We start from the raw sequence: 18,414 nt of genomic DNA, 5'->3' as shown, positions 1-18,414 counted from the left end.
TAAATATACAATCATATCATCTGCAAACAAGGACAATTTGACTTCCTCTTTTCCTAATTGAATACCCTTTCTTTCTTTCTCCTGCCTGATTGCCCTGGCCAGAACTTCCGACACTATGTTGAATAGCAGTGGTGAGAGAGGGCATCCCTGTCTTGTGCCAGTTTTCAAAGGGAATGCTTCCAGTTTTTGCCCATTCAGTATGATATTGGCTATGGGTTTGTCATAAATAACTCTTATTATTTTGAGATACGTTCCATCAATACTGAATTTATTGAGAGATTTTAGCATGAAGGGTTGTTGAATTTTGTCAAAGGCCTTTTCTGCATCTATTGAGATAATCATGTGGTTTTTGTTTTTGGTTCTGTTTATATGCTGGATTACGTTTATAAGCCTTATTTTCTGATACACTGTTTGACAAAGGATTTTTGAACTGTTCTAAGAGCATCCAAGGTAGTGTTCAGATGCTAAAATGCTGAAATTTCTCTGAATTTTCAATAACCTGTAGACTAAATCAGAAATATTTGAAATCTGAATTGACTAGGAAAATACAGGTGGGGTATGGTTTCTAGTCATCAAAATCAGGCCCAGCTGCCTCTTTAAAAATGTGTGTTTTAATTTTTACTTTTCATTTGGATCATTTGGGGCAGGCAATTTTATAAGACATTTGATGCCCTAAATATTTGGCTTCATCAGTAAGAAAAAAGATGTTTTAAACATATTTGTGTAATATCCTTAGCTCAATTCATTTAGGACTTTTGATATTCAACCTTTTCTGTATTTTCTTTCGACATTTGGCCTAAGGGAAATAACAGCCCAGAGCTATGAAATCTTCTTTGAAAGCATAGCAGGACTTGAAAAAGAAAGCTTGAAAACCACAAGTGTTTTATATACAGTTGGCAGCTCCTTTCTAAGAGGTTTTCTCCCCACTGCAGTGTCTGTTCGGTTGTGTTCTGCTTTGCTTCTCTCTCCCGGCCCCTTTCCCGCGCCCAAGTGTCTGCCAAGTCTCTCAAGTTCTTACTGTGTTTCCTCTTGCTGTGTTCTAGTCTCCGTCTCCTGGCAGCTCCTCACCCTTGGGTGCAGAGTCATCAGGCACACCTCTTCACCCCAGTGACCCCGCAGAAGCCTCCACAAATAAAGAGGTAGGGTGCTGTTTTGTTACCAAAGCCATCGGGCCACTTTGCTTTACTCTAATATTGCTCTGTGCTTCCTAATACAGCATTCTACAGTGCTCCTGACCCACATTACCCTGGTAAAAACAATCCTGATTTCTCCTCTCCAGTGTACAGTTCACCTGTTAAAGCCATGTCTTCCAGTTTGATAGCCACTGGCTGCAGGTGTCTAATTAATGAATAAAATGAAAAGTTTATTTCCTCAAGCACAGTAGCCACATTTCAAGTGCTCAGTAGCCACCTGTGATGGCTGTCAGTGGTGGATACTGTATTGGAGAGGGTGAATTACAGAGCATTTGCATCATTGCAGGAAGTGCTGTTGAACAGCACTTGACCTTGGATACCAAAAACTCCACATACAGCATCTTTCCTCCTGGCGTTACATGCCAGGACTTGCAGTTGCTGTGTGCTTTGGGAAATATGTTAGTTTCTTAAACGCCCATTTATTTCAGGCCCAAATGCGGTATCTTTCATAAGAATAGACTGGCCATATGTTCCCAGTTTACCTAGGGTGTGGTTCCAGTCCACGCCTGTTGTCCAGGCAGCCCGTCTTATGAGCGCGCCCTTCTCTCTTGCTGGTGCGGTGCTGTCTGTGAGAACTTTCTACGATGCTGGAAATGTTCCACTTCTGCCCTGTCCACTGTGGTAGTCATTAGCCTCATGTGCCTGTCAAACCCTGGAAATGTGGCCAGTGTAACTGAGGAACTGAAGTTTTCATTTTATCCCATTTTAATTAACTTAAATAGCCACGTGTGGCTGCAGACTGCCAGACAGTGCAGCTCTAAAGTATCCCTTTTGGACAACAAATTCTGTGGTCTCCTTGCTTATGTGGAACATTTCAGTGAGAAGATGCTGCTTTCTCCCACTGAGGTGCCTGGAGCTGAGAAAGGGCAGCCCCAGAGGGGAGACACTGCCTTCTCCTGTACCCAGGGTCCTTTTACAACGAGTGAACTGCCACTCACACCTGCTAATGAGCCAACATCAAGTAAATGTTGGTCTGCGCCATAGTCTGTGTGTGGGCTCAGCTCACTCTAAATATAGCTGCTCCCTCATCAACACTGAGGAGATGTGTTAAAGAGGTAAACCACATGATGAACGATGGTTTCCTTTTCCCTCATTTTGCTGATAATTTTATGTTAAATGCAATGAAAAAAACAATCTCTGTTTTAAACTGAGTGGCAGATTGCTTTTAAAGGGAGTCTTAGTTAAAATTTACCCTTGAGGTACCCTTGAATACACATATATTTGCCATGAAATATGCAAAGGAAAAGTATTTTTATTAATCTGTTCATATTAAACCAAACAATCAAAGATAGACCATCTCTGAAATGACCAACATTAGAATTTAGACTAGAAATATACTTAGGCCTCCTCTGGTCTTGAACCTCAGACCCTTGGCCATTTGAAGCAGGAGTGACGGGGCACAGTTTCTGCTGTTCCACTGCTCCACAGTTTGCTTCATTCTTACATCACATGGTTGGGTGAGAACGCATAGTAAGAAGAAAAAAAGGACAGGTGCCATGATGATAACAGTAATGAGCATTATCATTCTTGAGCATTGACAATGTTCCAGGAACTGGGCTGAGAAAAATCACAGATAGTGTCTCATTTAATTCTTAAAATAATTCTGTGAGGTAGGTATCATTGTCCTCATTTGCTGGTTGAAGAAGCTAAGAGGTTGAGTAACTTACCTGAGATTGTAGAGCTCACAAGTGGTCAGCCAGGATTCAAATCCAGAGCTCATGGGAACCCACGCTCTTAACTGCCAAGATCTGCCACTCCCAGAGTAGAAAGTGTTCACAGGCCACAGACTACATGGACAAGGTAGCTTGTCTGTCATTGTTCCAGTTGCCCAACTGTGCCTCCAAGTTCTGCCTATGAGTCGATTTGTGTGACCCCCAAACACAAATCCCAAAGATCTTAGCCTTTAACTTTTTAAATGGAGCTTTATTTATTCTTGAAAGTTAAGGATCAGCAGATGTTCATCTCAGTCGTGTGAAATAAAGGGCTAACCAGACATCTAAATATTCAGCATTTGATTATGCTTCAGATATAATAAGGCAAATTTGTTAGTTTCTCAGTCCCTCAAGACTTTGCTCACGTTTCTGCATATCCTTAGAAATGATGATGAAAATCCTATTTGTGTGCAATAGAGATTCTTTCATTTCACAAAACTCTTCAAAAAAAAAAAAAAAAAAAAATCTTACCACCCCAGAGACTAAGAAAGCTAGTCGTGAGCTCATGAGTAGAGAATAAGTGAATGTACCAAATGCTGTCTGTTGTAGCTCTTAATAAAATGGCAGCTTTTAGAGCTATAGACTAAAGTAATTCTTTTGTAGCTTCTGCTACAATCTGGACACTGTCTTTGAGATTAGCATTCAGAAAAGTATCCAAATAGAGCAAGAAAATGTGAATTGACTTCTTAGATGTACCTGGAGGCTAAGCAATTTTGATTAAACAAACTCTTATTACCCCAGGCTCTAGTTACTTGGGACAAGGGTAGGGAAATGGTTGGGAAATAATAACTTAAAAGTTTTTGGCCCCTATGAAGATACTAGCTTCCATCTGCATAACATGAAGTTATGAGGGTTTTTTTTTTTTTTCTTTAAACCAATCTGAACTAGATAGATTTGGCTGCCGGCCCTCAACTGGGCCTATCTTCTCACTTAGGTAAGTGGAAAATACAATTAACGTAAAGCACTGCTGAAACTGGAGTTCTCTTTCCCCCTGTCCACATATCCTGGCTTTTATTTGGTGTGCATTTTCCCATAAATGCATTACTAGCCAGTAACTTTTCATTTCTGGTGGACTAGAAACCCACCTACTTTGGTGTGCAGAGCCATTTCATCTCAGTGAGCACACATGCAGCGGGTTTACTGAAAAGCTGCCCTGTACAATATATTATTGTGTGATTAGTGTTGAATTGTCATTATCCTGAATTGACCTGGAGTCTTATAACTAGGTTTCTTCAACTGCCCCAATTTTTCACAAAACAATTAAAACTACTATTTTTAGACTGTTGTCCAAGTATTAACTAAGTTATCATCCCTTTGCCATTCCCGTCCTCCAAGGAAAGAGCACTGTGTTAAGTGCTAGGTTAGGGAGTTGCTCCAAATGACATCCCAACACTCAACTAGGGCGCTTTCCTCATCCAACCTGCCAGGCACCCCAGAGTCTACCATCTATGCAGGTCAGCCTATCCAATAGCTATTCAGTGCCAGATATCTTTCCTCTTAAAGTCATGCATTTAAATAATCACCTAAGACTGGGTAGGTTCTCAGCAATGAAATTCTTGGCCATGCAAATCTTACCTTCTATGCATTTTAGGGACTTGTCTTTAACAATAGCTCTCCACTCTCCTGTGATGCTTGTATCACCCTGGTCCAGACACACCAGCTACAAATTCTACTGGCAGAAGCAGGGGTGAATTTCTTTCTCTTATCTCAGTCAGTGTTATATCTAGGACATCTGCTTCTGAAAGGAACGTATGGTGAGTTTTGCTCCTCTCAGAGCAGGCAGTTAAGCTGCCATCTAGTCAGGCTCTAAAAGGTGTCTAGCTCATAATCTCTGCTTCCAACAGTGCTGTGAGAACACTGACCTTTGCTCTGAGATGCAGAAGAAATTCCAGGGTTTACTGGAATTTACTCCATTATTGTGTTCTTATTCAGAAAACACACAATAATGATTTATATAATGGAGTTTTTCAACTAAACTAAATCAGTAGGAGATGAAAGGAAGAGATTTTAAAACCTCTAGCACCCATTTTAGCACAGTGAGAGATCACTGTGGCAAAGAGTAAAATAAATTTCTCTAAGAGAATTCTTAATTTCAACATATAGTCATAACGTTGGTGCTTTCACTAATCAGTTTTTCACATGGAAATGCAGATCCTTAAGACTACAAATTGTGCCCTTTTATTGTTGTTGTTAGAGATTTTGTCTGTGGGATTGTTTTTTAGTTGGCAAATACCTCTCTGATTGTGAAGTGTAAGATTTCTAGGTTATCTAAAATATGAATGGACTATTCTGGGTTTTAGGTAACCTTTTCTAATAAATGCATGTTTATCTGCACTTTACTTTCTCTAACTAAAAATGATCAGTAACTGGTAACTGCCACTGATGATGTGTTTATTTTTCATGTTGCATGGATGATTGTGTTAATGCATATTTCATTATACTTTGCTCTTTTTGAAACCTCTTTGTCTTAATTACAGTCAAGAAAAAGCTTGGCTTCATTCCCAACCTACGTTGAAGGTAAGAGCTGAAAAGAAAATATTGAGCACTGAGTCATTCATGAATCTTTTAGTATTGGGGCATATGAAGCACTGAGATATAAGACAATAGAAGGGAAGAAAGGCCATAAAGTCACTTATTCACAGTGTTAACAGTCTTAGAATCTTAGACTCAAAAGGGTGATAGCTGGGAGCCTCTCAAAAATCCTCCTCCCGTCTTTGCCTATCATGTGGATGAGGACTCTGAAATTGGAGTCGAAGCTGTGGGTTTTACCCAGTGTCATGCAGCTTAGCAGTGGTCACACTGGATCAAAACCCCAAGTCTCCTTATTCTGTCCCTGTGCACCCCGTACGTTCAATAAGAAAAATTCAAGTGGGAGTGAACATTAAGGCAGAAATTTTGGTCTTTTTTAATAAGAAAAACCTTCCCAGCAAGTTTCATCTATTCTGTGGATGAGCTAGTAATAGTAGCGGTTACCGCATGCTTACTCTGCCGGGTTCTGTTCTAAGCACCTCCCATGTAATAACTAACTGAATCCTCACATCAATCCTGTGAAATGAGTTTTATTATTATCCCCATGTTATAATGAGACAACTGAGGCATCAAGATTATAACTTGCCCAAGATCCCACAGTTGGCAGTGCAGAGCCAGGCTATGAATTGGCAGGCTGGCACCATACTTCTCTCTGGAAACCGGTGTCTTTGTGGGGCTGCCACACCTGGTTGTGCAGGTTACTCACTGTACAAGGGCACGTACTCAGAGGCCAAGTGGGGCCAAAGTTCAGCCAAGCTCTGCACTCCAGCTGGAGATTATACCATCCAAATGGGGCACCAAATCAGGCACCATTTCTCATTCACAAAGAGGCACTCAACTCTCTGGCTAGAGGTGGTGCTGAGGGTCTACCTGGGTGCATCACCATTTCCTTGAAGGAGGCTTTTCTGGAGGCCAGAGAATGCCCAGATATCTCTCTGAGGGTGTGTCTGGACTTTGGATCCTGTGCGTGAACAGTCATTGTGTTCTACTGCCTGGGAAAGGGTTACCAGGGCTCATAACCCTTCATGAACCCTTGGGCTCAAAGCCCAGGACAAGCTCACAGTTTTGGTTTAGTTACTCAGGTTTCTCTCTTCAGTCATCTGTAAATTATTTGCATCATTTTTGTGAGGCTCTGAAACTCTGTGAGAGCACTCTGGGAAGTTTTCTGAAGTTTGAAAGCTCCCTTCTTCATATTCGTCCCCCTGGCCTAGAGATTTTCAGGCTCAACGTCAGCCTGAGTGTGAGGATGTCGCGTGTGCGCTCCCTCATCCACAGAGCAACCCAAAGGCAGCACTAAAGGGAAACCACGTTCTGAAAGGCCAAGAGAAAACTTGCAGTTCTCTGACACAGGATCATTAAGGGTTTAATTTTTTTTAACTTTGTAAGAATATCCTAGCACTGAGCCCAAAGTGAATTTATGAAATTGGGGCTTTTATTTTTCTGGGTGTGATGCGGTGACAGTGACATTCAATTATATTCAATTTCCTGAAAGGATAAATGGCAATAAGATCATATCTCAAAATGTGTTTAGGTCTGATATTTGTGTGTCTTGGCTGCTTGGCATTTCTACAGTCATTTAAATATAATTTGGATTGCTTTTAAACATTTCCCCATACCCACACTTACTGTAGTCAAAAAGGGACCTTCTCAGTGAATAGCACCCGTAGCGCCAACTCAGAGAAGAATGTATGATGTTACACGTCCCGTAGAGAAGGTAGTTTTGTTTTCTTTTAACGTTGATTTTTTAAAATAGATGGAAGACTTTTAAAGTTCATTTCCCAGATGAGATCTTTCTTCTCCCTATCTGGTTGGCAATAATGATTATGTTTCAATAACACTGAAATGCATCACCAGGAACTTATCATGGAAGAACTGACAATCTTTTACTTTATATAAAGTGTAATGTGGATTCAGACCTGTTCATGTATTATTTTATATGCTTGCCTGCCATACAACTGAACCTGTATATCATATATAGCCCAAATCCATCTCACATCTATAAAAGATTCAGAGCAGGCCCCTGTGGCTGTTGAGTAGAGTGTGAATTACTGGTAAGTAGTGGAGGCAGATTTGTCTGTGTACCACTCACAGTGTTAGCCTCGAAGTCTTGCTTGTAAAAATGGAGAATAAGACAAATAACAGGCTTCCTTATTTAATTACTACGTAGATGTTTTGTGAAAGCCCTTCCTAAAACACTTTTAATTTCTTTGTTTCGAGCACCACCTTAGTTTTAGATAAATGAGTAGATTATTTTACATCTGTACTCTGATAAGTAGTTCAGCACAGGAAGCAGCTGTGTAAACTCAAGATGAGCTTCATGTTTAAGGGTAAAATAAAAGCATTTCAGATTAGCCTTCCAAGAGGAAAAGCAAATTGTTTCCATTACAAGTTATCTAATTTAAGACCCTGAGGTTTTAGTAGTGGGTTAAAATGTATATTTTAGTCTCCCCAGATGTACCACTCAAGGCAAATAAAATACACAGGGCCGGGCGTGGTGGTTCATGCCTATAATCTCAGCACTTTGGGAGGCTGAGGCGGGCAAATTGCTTGAGCGCAGGAGTCCAAGACCAGCCTGGGCAACATGGCAAAACTCCATCTCTACAAAACTACAAAATTAGTCAAGCATGGTAGTGCCTGTAGTTTCAGCCACTTGGGAGGCTGAGGTGGGAGTATCCCTTGAACCTGGGAGGCAGAGGTTGCAGTGAGCCGAGATCACACCACTGTACTCCAGCCTGAGCAAGAGAGTGAGACCCTGTCTCAAAAAAAAGAAAGAAAATAAAATATGTATGTTTCAATTGCAGATTAAAATGCCTTTTTAAGTGGACTGTTATACAGTTGTATGTTAATCACAGACATGTTTTAATTTCGAGTTAGGGCTTACAATTAGAATTACAATTCTAATTGTGGTTAGAATCAGGTGCCCCCAATTAAAATATTTAAAACAGGTTTGACTTAAAAGGCTGGTAAATTAGAACAGAAAATTTGATTTTCCTTGGAATCTGTCTGTGTGTAGGCACAGGCCAAGAACATTATACCCTGTAAGTGAACAAGATTGACAGCATGGGACCGTGGCTTTGAGGTCATGTTATGTGTCTTGCACAATTGAGGTCAGAAGCCATTACAGGAATCCAGACATTCTGAAACAGATATCCTAATTTTCTGATCTATAAATTTGTTTCTTCCATTATGGATTAAATGGAGGAAGAGATATGAACAGGGGGCAAGTAATAGGAATTGCTGTAAAAAGCTTTTCTAAAAAGGCAGTCATCTAGTTACTTAACCATTTATCTAGCAAACATCTAGTTGATACCTCCTGGGTGACAGTAAGACACAAGAGAGTCAGAGGTGAATATGACATGGTCTTTGTCCCCTAAGAGCTCAGTCTAACAGGAGAAACAGTATGCTTTATTGGTGAATTTTATGTTCCATATTTAAGTAAATATTTGCATCACTTTCCATGGTAAATGGTTTTAGAGAAGCAAATTATTCTAGAAACTGTGCCTTCTATTTGAAAATGAGGTGTGGGTGCAGATAGACACAGAGAGATGCCTTAGACCAGGAGGTTGGCTCTGCCTCACCTGTGCCAGCGGTGAGGCATGGAAGAGGGGTAATGTGACATTGAGGGGGTTGGCAGGCCCCGCCCCAGGATGGCTTCCCTCACTGTGGCTCTGTGTGTTACAGTTCCGGGACCCTGTGACCCCGAAGACTTGATCGATGGAATCATTTTTGCTGCCAATTACCTTGGCTCCACCCAGCTGCTCTCAGACAAAACTCCTTCCAAAAACGTGCGCATGATGCAGGCCCAGGAAGCCGTAAGCAGGATCAAGGTGAGGACATCTGGGTGCTCCTGCAGGGATGGTGGGCAGGTGGGGGCGCTTGAGCAGTCTACAGCACTGGCCACGGCTCCACATCTAGTTTAGAGGAGAGTGGTTTGAGATGACATCACACAGGCAGTGCTTATCCACGTGCCTGTTAACAAAATTTCCAAAGTCTACTGGAGTCTTTATGTACAAACATGATCTATTTAGGTTGTTATAAATGGCCAGTCTTGAGAAGAAGTACTTATGATCACAATCTTTGAAAAGTTGATATAATGAGGAAGAATGCCATTTTGAGTATTATGTCTCAAGTGCACGACATGTACCACTGGATTTCCACTGACAGCTGGAGGTCAGTGGCAAACATTCATGTTACAGAGTTGGTTCAAACTAGGTGGCATTGCTTTTGAACCAGTCTATCCTGTTCAAGCTAGATTGAACTGGCTTGCTTCAAGGACAGTGAACCCTTTGATCAAATCTAACCTGGCTAGTCTAAGGTCAGTGCAAGGCTAATCCAGTTTAAACTAGTTTGAGCCAGTCATAACATGTTTGAATCTGTTTAATCAAGACATTAAAGGAACGAGCCTGTTTGATCCAGGAGGAACCACTCTCATCTGGTTTAAGTCATTCACAACTAGTTTGAACCATCCAGAACAGGTTTATTCCCATGAATAAATGCAGAAATGCAGAGCTCTAGAATCTCCACCATGATACCAAAACTACCTAGAATAATGGGCAAACCAGGAGTCCAGGAACACTTAAGGTACATTCATGTCATCCACTTGCCATTGTGCCACCAGTACCTGGAACCACTGGGCAGCCTCCCCGAGCCTTGAGGCCATTGTCACCTAGAGCCCTAGGGACAGCATCATGGTAGAAGTTCAGGACCAGGTATTTCCAGCAAGTTGGAGGCTTTGCAAGGTTAGGCCTTGCAAGAGTCTGTTTTATCCAGTTTCAACTGGTCCAAATGGATTCTTCCCTCAAGGAGCCACTCCGTATTTCATACCTTCTCTCTCATACACTTCCAGGCTGCACCCTGGTGTTTGTGTGGTAATGTGGAAGGAGAAAGAGGGACAGGTACACCGCAGTAAATGAGACTCCTTAATCTCGCAATCAAAGAAAAAATTATTCCTTGAGCACTTAGGCATGCAGGGCTGTGCAGGGTCTTGGCAGGGAGGAAAAACAGCAGCTGATAAAGTGAGATCCTTGTCCTCAAGCCCAGCCAGAGTGCCGCCAGAGTGCAGGGGAAGCCTGCAAATGTGAACACCTCTGACCGCTGCCTTCTGCCTGAGAGGTAGAAAGGAACAGTAAGTGACCAACAATTCCAGGAGCTGCTTGCAGAGGAGAGGCAGTTGGCTTGGGCCTCTTGCCCAGGCTGATTCTTATGATTGTCGCGTGTCCAGACTCCGCCATGTGGTAAATAATAAGCAGCTCATAGCATCACCGACACCGTAATTATGATGCCCCTGAACGCTCAGCTGTCCAGTTATCCTGCAGTTCCCAGGATGCTGTGTGAACGGTCCCATGTCCCTCTCATGGCTTCCTCCTTAGGCTGCTCACTGCCGCTCCTGCTGCTGGGGCCTCTGTGTGTCACCCACTGATCTGACCACCTCTCTGCACTTGGAGGAAATGCTTCTCCCCCAAGCTCAGAGCTGGCCGTTCCCTTAACTCCTCCTAGGACAGTAAGCCTATGCTGCAACTTTTGACATGTCTACTGATGTTTTTATAAACCAGGGAGGAGTGATTTGCAACTGCCTCAAGAGTGGCTGTTGTCACCACCCTGCTAGGCCAGACCTAGTGTCAGGATTACTGACAGGACCTTTTAGTTCCTTCCATGTGTCAGGGATCCACTCAGCCACTTCATCTGGGGCACACAAACCTTGCCTGTGCCTCAGAGGCCCTGCTGCCATAAGGCCCATTTCTGTGGTGTTTGTCTTCTTCTAGAATTAGCCTCTCCCAGACTGATGGATAGTGGGAGGGTCCAGTTCTTTTAAGGTAAGCCCCACCCCCTGCCCAAAGAGATGTGTCTTGCCCCATGGCTCCCAACAGTAGAACTCCTTGGAGACAGTCTGACCTTCATACCTTTTGGGACTTTGAGACTAAACAATGCTACGGATAGAACTTCACTAGGTTCTTGGGGAGCCGCCCATCCAAGCTTGGCCTAGTTCCCTTTCACTGTCTTCCCGTTTCTACAAAGTGGTGACATTGTGCCAGAAAGTCTCCCCAAGGTCTTCTCCATCTTAATTTATTTGTCTTCCAGGCACAGCATTCAAAGCAACAACCCACAAGCCTCTCAGAGAGAACAAGCTGCTTTTCAGGCACAGTCACATCCTATTTTGTACAGAGCAGAGAACTTTAAATCAAAGAGACATAGAGACATAGTTCTGACTCCACGTGCCCCATGGTTACCAGATATGCCACCTGGGCTTCCAGGTGAATGGTGCTCTTAGCTTCCCCAGGTTTGGTGGAAGCCCAAAAGCCTGGTGTGCCTCACTTGGAGTCTCTGATAGACAGGGACTGCCTTCAGAAGATGTGTTTGGAAATGAGTGGGGGCACCTCTGCTTGTCACGGTAACTGGGGGCATTTACTGGGCCAGAGCCAGGTGTGCTCAAGAGTCTATAACGTCCAGGGCAGAGCCACAAAACAAAGATTTTATCTCTACCAAAATGCCAAAGAGCTAGTATCAAGGAATGCTACCAGAGCCCATTCAGGCAAATCTTCCAGAATAAAGCTGCAGTCTGCCCCCAAAACAGTACTGAAGACTTCTGAGGTTGAAAACTGCACGTTGCTTTGAGGTTAGTTTTTTCTAGGTTCTATCCATCAAGGTTTCAAAGTTTTAAGGTTCAGGTTTCATTTGGGGCACCTTGTTTATTAGCCCTCCGATAGCTTTGGACTCCTACAGATAGAACATTTATGCCTTTCCAGTCCCCTTATGACACTTAGGTAGTGCTGAGATGACCTTACAGGGAAAAAGCAGGCACAGGGCACATCACTTGTACATAAAGCAATGCTCAAGGTACACAGCATCCCTGTACCAAAGCTCATCAGTGCCAATTGTATTGCGAATTATCTTATTTCCACAGTGGTGTCCTATAGTGTTGTTATTCCTTCTTTAAAGTCCAGCTGCCTCATAAGAAATCAGAGATTTTACTTCAAAGCTTCCAAAGGATTGGTATCCCGAAGTTCCACAGTTCATTTGAACAAAAAATTAGATGGCTCTGTTGATCAGAACAAGCAAGATAGAGGCTTTCTGATTATAAATACATTTTAGACCTGCCTAGAGCAGAATACGCATCTGGAAAACATATTTATTTTTACAAGCAAATTACTCTGGTGTGAGGAATTCATTATAGAGTGGTAAAATTAAATGGTTACATTTCACTCATAACTTATAAGTATCAGTTTACAATGTGCATCTATGCATTGGAAGGAACTGTTGCCTGTCATTATTTTCTGCTTCATGTTCCTTTTACATCTATTAAAATGCTCGTCAGATTGGTTGACGTTACATCTAGCTAGAAGCCTTTTCCAAGTGTAAATGGAGATGCCTGTTTAAGGGAGCAATCTCCAAAAAGTGACTGTGTCAGGGAGCGTACATGGACTTCTTCAATGCACAGGGAAGCTGGGGGCAAAGAGTGTTGATCCTGAGCAGGCTGGGCTGGGCTCAAGTGGAATGAGCTTGCACCGGGTGCCCACATGTGCCTGGCAGACACTGCTCTGTAAGGAAGATGGTGCCACGCTGTTTCTGAAAGAGAGACTGACCTTTCAGAACGAGTTATTCTAGGCCACCTTGGCAGAAAGGACACAGAGCATAGCAAAGCTGCAGACTTTATAGCATCCATCCAGGAAAGAAGGAGAAAGAAAAGCTCTGTGGATCTATTTTGCAATCCATTTAGCAATGTCCTTAACCCCAAGCTGATTAGTAATTTCTGGCTTGGCACTTTCACCTAAACAAACGTGGGGGTAGTTTCCTCCTTTATTTTCTGATTCCTCCTTCTTCCCTCACTCCCTGCAGGGACCCCAGTTTTGTCCCTCTCTTCCTCTGCCTACATTGTTTGACCAGATGGACATGGCTGGATGTGAATGAGAACTACTCACTACGCGCCCTGGTACTCATGGTGCTTTATCTCTGAACAGACGCTGACCTTGAAGCTTAGGTTTCCATTTCAAAGCAGTCTTTAATTTCTGTTCCATTTGTCGATTGTGGTGTCTGCCACTCACATAGTACCAACTGTATACTAAAATTGAACATTGCTCATTGGACTTGGACTTGGGGTTTTGAAAATTACTGTTTTCTTAATTTAACAAAAAACTTACAAGATTCATTTGCCACATGGAGAGAGAATTTGGAGCTGCAGTTTGGCCAGGTATTTTCTACTTAATGTGAAAAGAAACAAAGGAATTTGGCCCCAAATGCCAACTGTTGCTGTGCAGACTCCTGTGATAGGCCCTTTCGGAATGAAAATTAACCAATACGCAGTTCTTGAGCTTGAGAAACTTGCAGTAAAAAGAAGCCAAAAAGAATGTTAGGTAACAATAATACAAGGTAAGCTGAGGGCTCTGAAATTTAAAGGCTTTTCTATCTACCACAATTTAAGAGATGACATATCTGAGCACAATCGCAGAATTCGAAGACATCTGCCATTAAATTCTTTTTGTTTGTTTTGGTCTTTGGTCCCTCCCTAATGTGTTCATTCTGCCTTTGTTGGTCATCATTTTTGAGAAGTAATATCCTTCCAGAGAGCCCTCATGTACTTTAGGGGATTGCATTAGAGCTCTGGTTCTCAAAGCATGATCCCCGGACCAGTAGCATCAGCACTGCCTATGAACTTATTGGAAGTGAAGGTTTTCAGGCCCAACCCCAAACCTACTGAGTCAGAAAGTCAGAAGGTGGCACCCAGGAGTCTGTGTTTTAACAAGCTGTCCAGGAGATTCCGCTCTGCACCAGCGTTTGGGAACCACTGCCTTAGAGAAGGTGGACCCGCCAGTGTGTGAAGCATCTTTCCTCCCACTGTGCCCTGCAGCATTCTAGTCAGGCTAAGTGCTTGTCACTAATAGAGTTCCACTGGCAAATGAGCTCAAGAAAATAGATCTCCTTTTCGGATATTTGCTACAGATGTCTTCCTCTTAAAGGCTCTGAGAAGTCCTGCACTAAGAAGATTTCATTCACTTTTACTAGCAGCTCCCATATTACTTGAGCACAGAATACATTGTTACCATGCGATAGATACCTGCTAATTGTCACTATTTGATAGATACCTGTCTTACTGGTAGTATTCTCTGGACATGTTTTGGGAGAAACTTCTAGAGAGAGCTTTGCGCTATGTGCTGTCAGTCTTTAATGTGCCCTAGATAGAAACACACCTCTCCCCTAACAGTGTGGGACTCATGCCTACCCCCTATCTAGAGAGAGCCCGACTAGAAGCCAGCACAATGAGCTCATTTGTCTTCCTTGCTCTCCACTGCATCTCTACCTTGCCTTCCACTCTTATTCCCACTTCATTCTCTGCTCTTCAGCCAGAAGATAGGGTGGCCTGCTGAGCCCTACCTGAACCACACAGACTGCTTCGTGTCCATCCACCCAGAGTGTGGTGTTGTGTCTCCATTCTTCCTATGAAGCTTATGCAATTAGATTACAAATGGTATTTGGGTATCTTGTGGTCCATGCATTTTGGCAAGCTGCATTCATTATCAAATATTCATATATCCATCTTAACTAGCCTGTCCCAAAGATCAGATTTTTTCATTCTTTTATGATTGTCTCAAAATTATGATTTCATTGTAGAAGTAAAATATCTATCATTATAGCTTTGCCTAAGTTGTATCATTTCCCATCTTAGTTGAAAAAGTCTATGATCAGTAAAGTATTAGGCCCTTCACATGCATTATCTCAATCTCATTTACTCCTCAAAATGGATGAGGTAGAGAATATTGTGAGGTAGGTATTGTTCACCCCATGGTATAGACAAATGGAGAAGTTTACAGATGACAAGCTTGCCTCAGTTGCACAACTAGGGGTTTACAGTGGAGTAAGATTGCCAGAATTTGAATCTCTGTTCTGCCACTTCACAGCTGTGTGACCTGGGGCAAGTTAATTAGCCTCTCTGTGCCACATTTCCCTCTTCTGAAAAATGAGGATAACATAATGTAGGCAGAAATGACAACATCTCCTTAACCTCATGTTTCATGGGATTGATCATGGCTTACCACCTAGCAGGGTAGTAGCTCACAGGGGTGTTGTAAGCTTTTACACTGATTTATGGGAAATACTTCGAAGGATTCTGGCACATAACAAGTTCTCAGTAAATGTCAGTGGGGAAAGAAAAGATAGAACAGTCAGGAGCATCCCTGGCACGACTAATCTAGAATGTCTTAACAACAGCAGAAACTCAGTACACATTGTGGATGGAGTAAGTGGGTGGGTGGTGCTGCAGTTTGTCCTTTGCGCCACACCCCGCCATGTGGTAAGCCATGATCAATCCCATGAAACACAAGGGTTTAAATAGATGTTGTCATTGCTGCCTTAAAAATGCATGCTGGCCTTATGTTTCTCTTGGACCCCTTTCTGCTACCCTAATTTCTCATTCTGGCTCCAACTCTCCCATCTTCTGTGATGTTATATTTAAATTTTAAATTATAATTTATTGTAGGGTACTTGGATATCATGAGTGATTTAAAGATGGTATTACTCTAAATCCACAGAATATTTTTAACTTCATAAAAACTGTTTCAGGCCAGGTGCGGTGGCTCACACCTGTAATCCCAGCACTATGGGAGGCCAAGGTGGGTGGATCACCTGAGGTCAGGAGTTCGAGATCAGCCTGGTTAACATGGTGAAACCCCATCTCTACTAAAATACAAAATTAGCTGGGCATGGTGGCAGGTGCCTGTAATCCTAGCTACTCAGGAGGCTGAGGCACGAGAATTGGTTGAACCTGGGAGGCAGAAGTTGCAGTGAGCCGAGATGGCACCACTGCACTCTAGCCTGGGTGAAAGAGCGAGACTCTGTCCCTCCCCCCCCAAAAAAAAAAAAAAGTTTCAGAGTACCTTTCATGAAACTCAGTTTGCCTTTTGGATCCTCTTCCTCAACACCAGTTCCAGGAAAAAAAAAAAAAAAAAAAATTTGGGTACTTGAGGGATGGTGGAACCTATTTTCTTTTGAAAGAGTTCTTTCAAATCGGTTCCCTAGAGTTGAATTTTGACCAACAGCTGTTAGGTTTGGTATCCAAAGTAATGGGAATTCCTATATTGCTGCCATATCATTTCAGGAGAGGTCAAGGTCAAACAAACATTAAAGATCTCCCAGCTGTCAGTTATGCAGGTTATAACTGACGCCAGTCAGAACATCCCTGGCCAGACTCGGATTCCACATGGGAATCCTCGTGGTGTGGCGTGGTATAACATCAGCATACGGTCACTTCCCAGGTGCAGAAATATTTCCACTGCAATGTGCAGCAGTCAGGATGACACAGTTGCTACCTTCAGACTTTTTCAGAGCAGACTATTCACAGTGAGCTCATGGCCACCAGTAAGAACAGCAGGGCATCTGTGCGGGAGTGCGGTTGCCCTAGTTTCCCGGGTGTACCGGAGATTCACTATGTGGTGTCTGGATGGCTGACTCATCCAGTTTCTCTACAATGAGGCAGTATAGGCAACATATTTTAGTCACTAATGAAACAGAGATGTGCTGCTGAGAGCAGAGGAGCTTTTCTACCAGGTGAGTACCCAGGGATATGAGAGAGCAGTTCTTCCTACACCCCAGTCCCATTACCACAACAGCGTCTGCAGTTTGGCCATTGACTCACCATTATTTGTAGAAGATCTGTATAAATAGCAAGCCTTAGCAAAAGGCAAGAAATTGCATCATGACCTAGGTCAATTATAATCATATAACAGCAAACACCAATATAGTGCTTAGAATGTACGAGGCACTGAAGAGCTTTGCATGTATTCATTTTGTCCTCAAAACAGCCCTGTGAGGTAGATACTATTTTTATCTTCATTCTGCAGATGAAGAAACTGAGGCACAGAGATGTTCAGTGGCTTGCCTCAAAGTCACACAGCTAGTAAATGGCAGAGCCAAGACTTGGTTTTGGACAATCCAGCCCCACTGTCTGCTTTAATCAACTATGCTGTCTTTTAATTGTGAGCAAAAGGGAGTATGGTACATCCATTTTTAGTTAGATGTAAACTACATTAATATTACACAAATTTAAGGCAAGAAGTATTACTAGAGATAAAAAGGGAGAACAATGAAAGGATCAACTTATCAAGCAGGCATACCATCCTACATATGTGCATGCCTTATAACATAGCTGTAAGATAAAGTAAAGATTGACAGAATCAGGATACACAGACAAATCCACATAACAGCTGGAGGTTTTGACACACTCAATAAATGATGGAACAAGCAGATTAAAGAACCAGCAAGTACACAGAAGGTTTGAACAATACTCTTAACCAACTTAATTGACCTAATTGTCATTGATGGAACACTGTCCCCAACAACTACAGAATGCATATGTTGAAGTTCACATGACACATCCATCAAAGTCAGTCATGTACTGAAACATACAACTAAGCCGCAGCATATTTCAAAAGATTGACATACAGACTGTGTTCTCTGACCACAGTTGAATTAATTCCAAAATCAATAGAAAAAGATAACTAGAGGCCGGGCGCGGTGGCTCGCACCTGTAATCCCAGCACTTGGGGAGGCCGAGGCAGGTGGATCACCTGAGGTCGGGAATTCGAGACCAGGCTGGCCAACACGGAGAAACCCCATCTCTACTAAAAAATACAAAAATTAGCCAGGTGTGGTGGCGCATGCCTATAATCCCAGCTACTCGGGAGGCTGAGGCAGTAGAATTTCTTGATCCTGGGAGGCGGAGGATGCGGTGAGCCAAGATCACGCCATTGCACTCCAGCCTGGGCAACAAGAACAAAACTCCATCTCAAAAAAAAATAGTAAATAAAAAATAACTAGAAAATCCCCAAATGTATCAAAATTAATAATACAATTCTAAATAATCCAAGGTTCTAAGAAGAAATTGCAGTGGAAATTTGAAAAAAAAATTAATGGAATAATGATTAAGTTGAAACACACAAAAATTTGTGGAATACATCCAAACCAATGCTTAGAGGGAGATTCATAGCTTTGAA

At 42.5% G+C, this 18,414-nt stretch overlaps 1 protein-coding gene and 1 long non-coding RNA gene across 2 annotated transcripts in view; one reads left to right on the top strand and one right to left on the bottom strand.

Moving 5' to 3' along the window:
* The window catches only part of APBA1 (amyloid beta precursor protein binding family A member 1), a 233,904-nt gene that overhangs the window by 190,094 nt on the left and 25,396 nt on the right, over positions 1–18,414 (top strand). Inside the window, 3 exon segments of the mRNA XM_017873056.1 lie at positions 1,044–1,139; positions 5,383–5,422; positions 9,116–9,261. Coding sequence (XP_017728545.1) covers positions 1,044–1,139; positions 5,383–5,422; positions 9,116–9,261 — 282 coding nt within the window.
* LOC108530275 (uncharacterized) lies at positions 2,547–4,698 on the bottom strand. The gene is made up of 3 exons (XR_001885787.1): positions 4,481–4,698; positions 2,861–2,980; positions 2,547–2,632 (listed from the first exon to the last, which is right to left on the bottom strand). It is a non-coding gene; the product is annotated as an uncharacterized LOC108530275 (long non-coding RNA).

The sequence above is a fragment of the Rhinopithecus bieti genome, unplaced genomic scaffold (genome assembly GCF_001698545.2).
Source record: "Rhinopithecus bieti isolate Rb0 unplaced genomic scaffold, ASM169854v2 scaffold_7648, whole genome shotgun sequence".
NCBI classification, from domain to species: Eukaryota; Metazoa; Chordata; class Mammalia; order Primates; family Cercopithecidae; genus Rhinopithecus; species Rhinopithecus bieti.
This window is presented reverse-complemented; position numbering and strand designations above follow the sequence as displayed.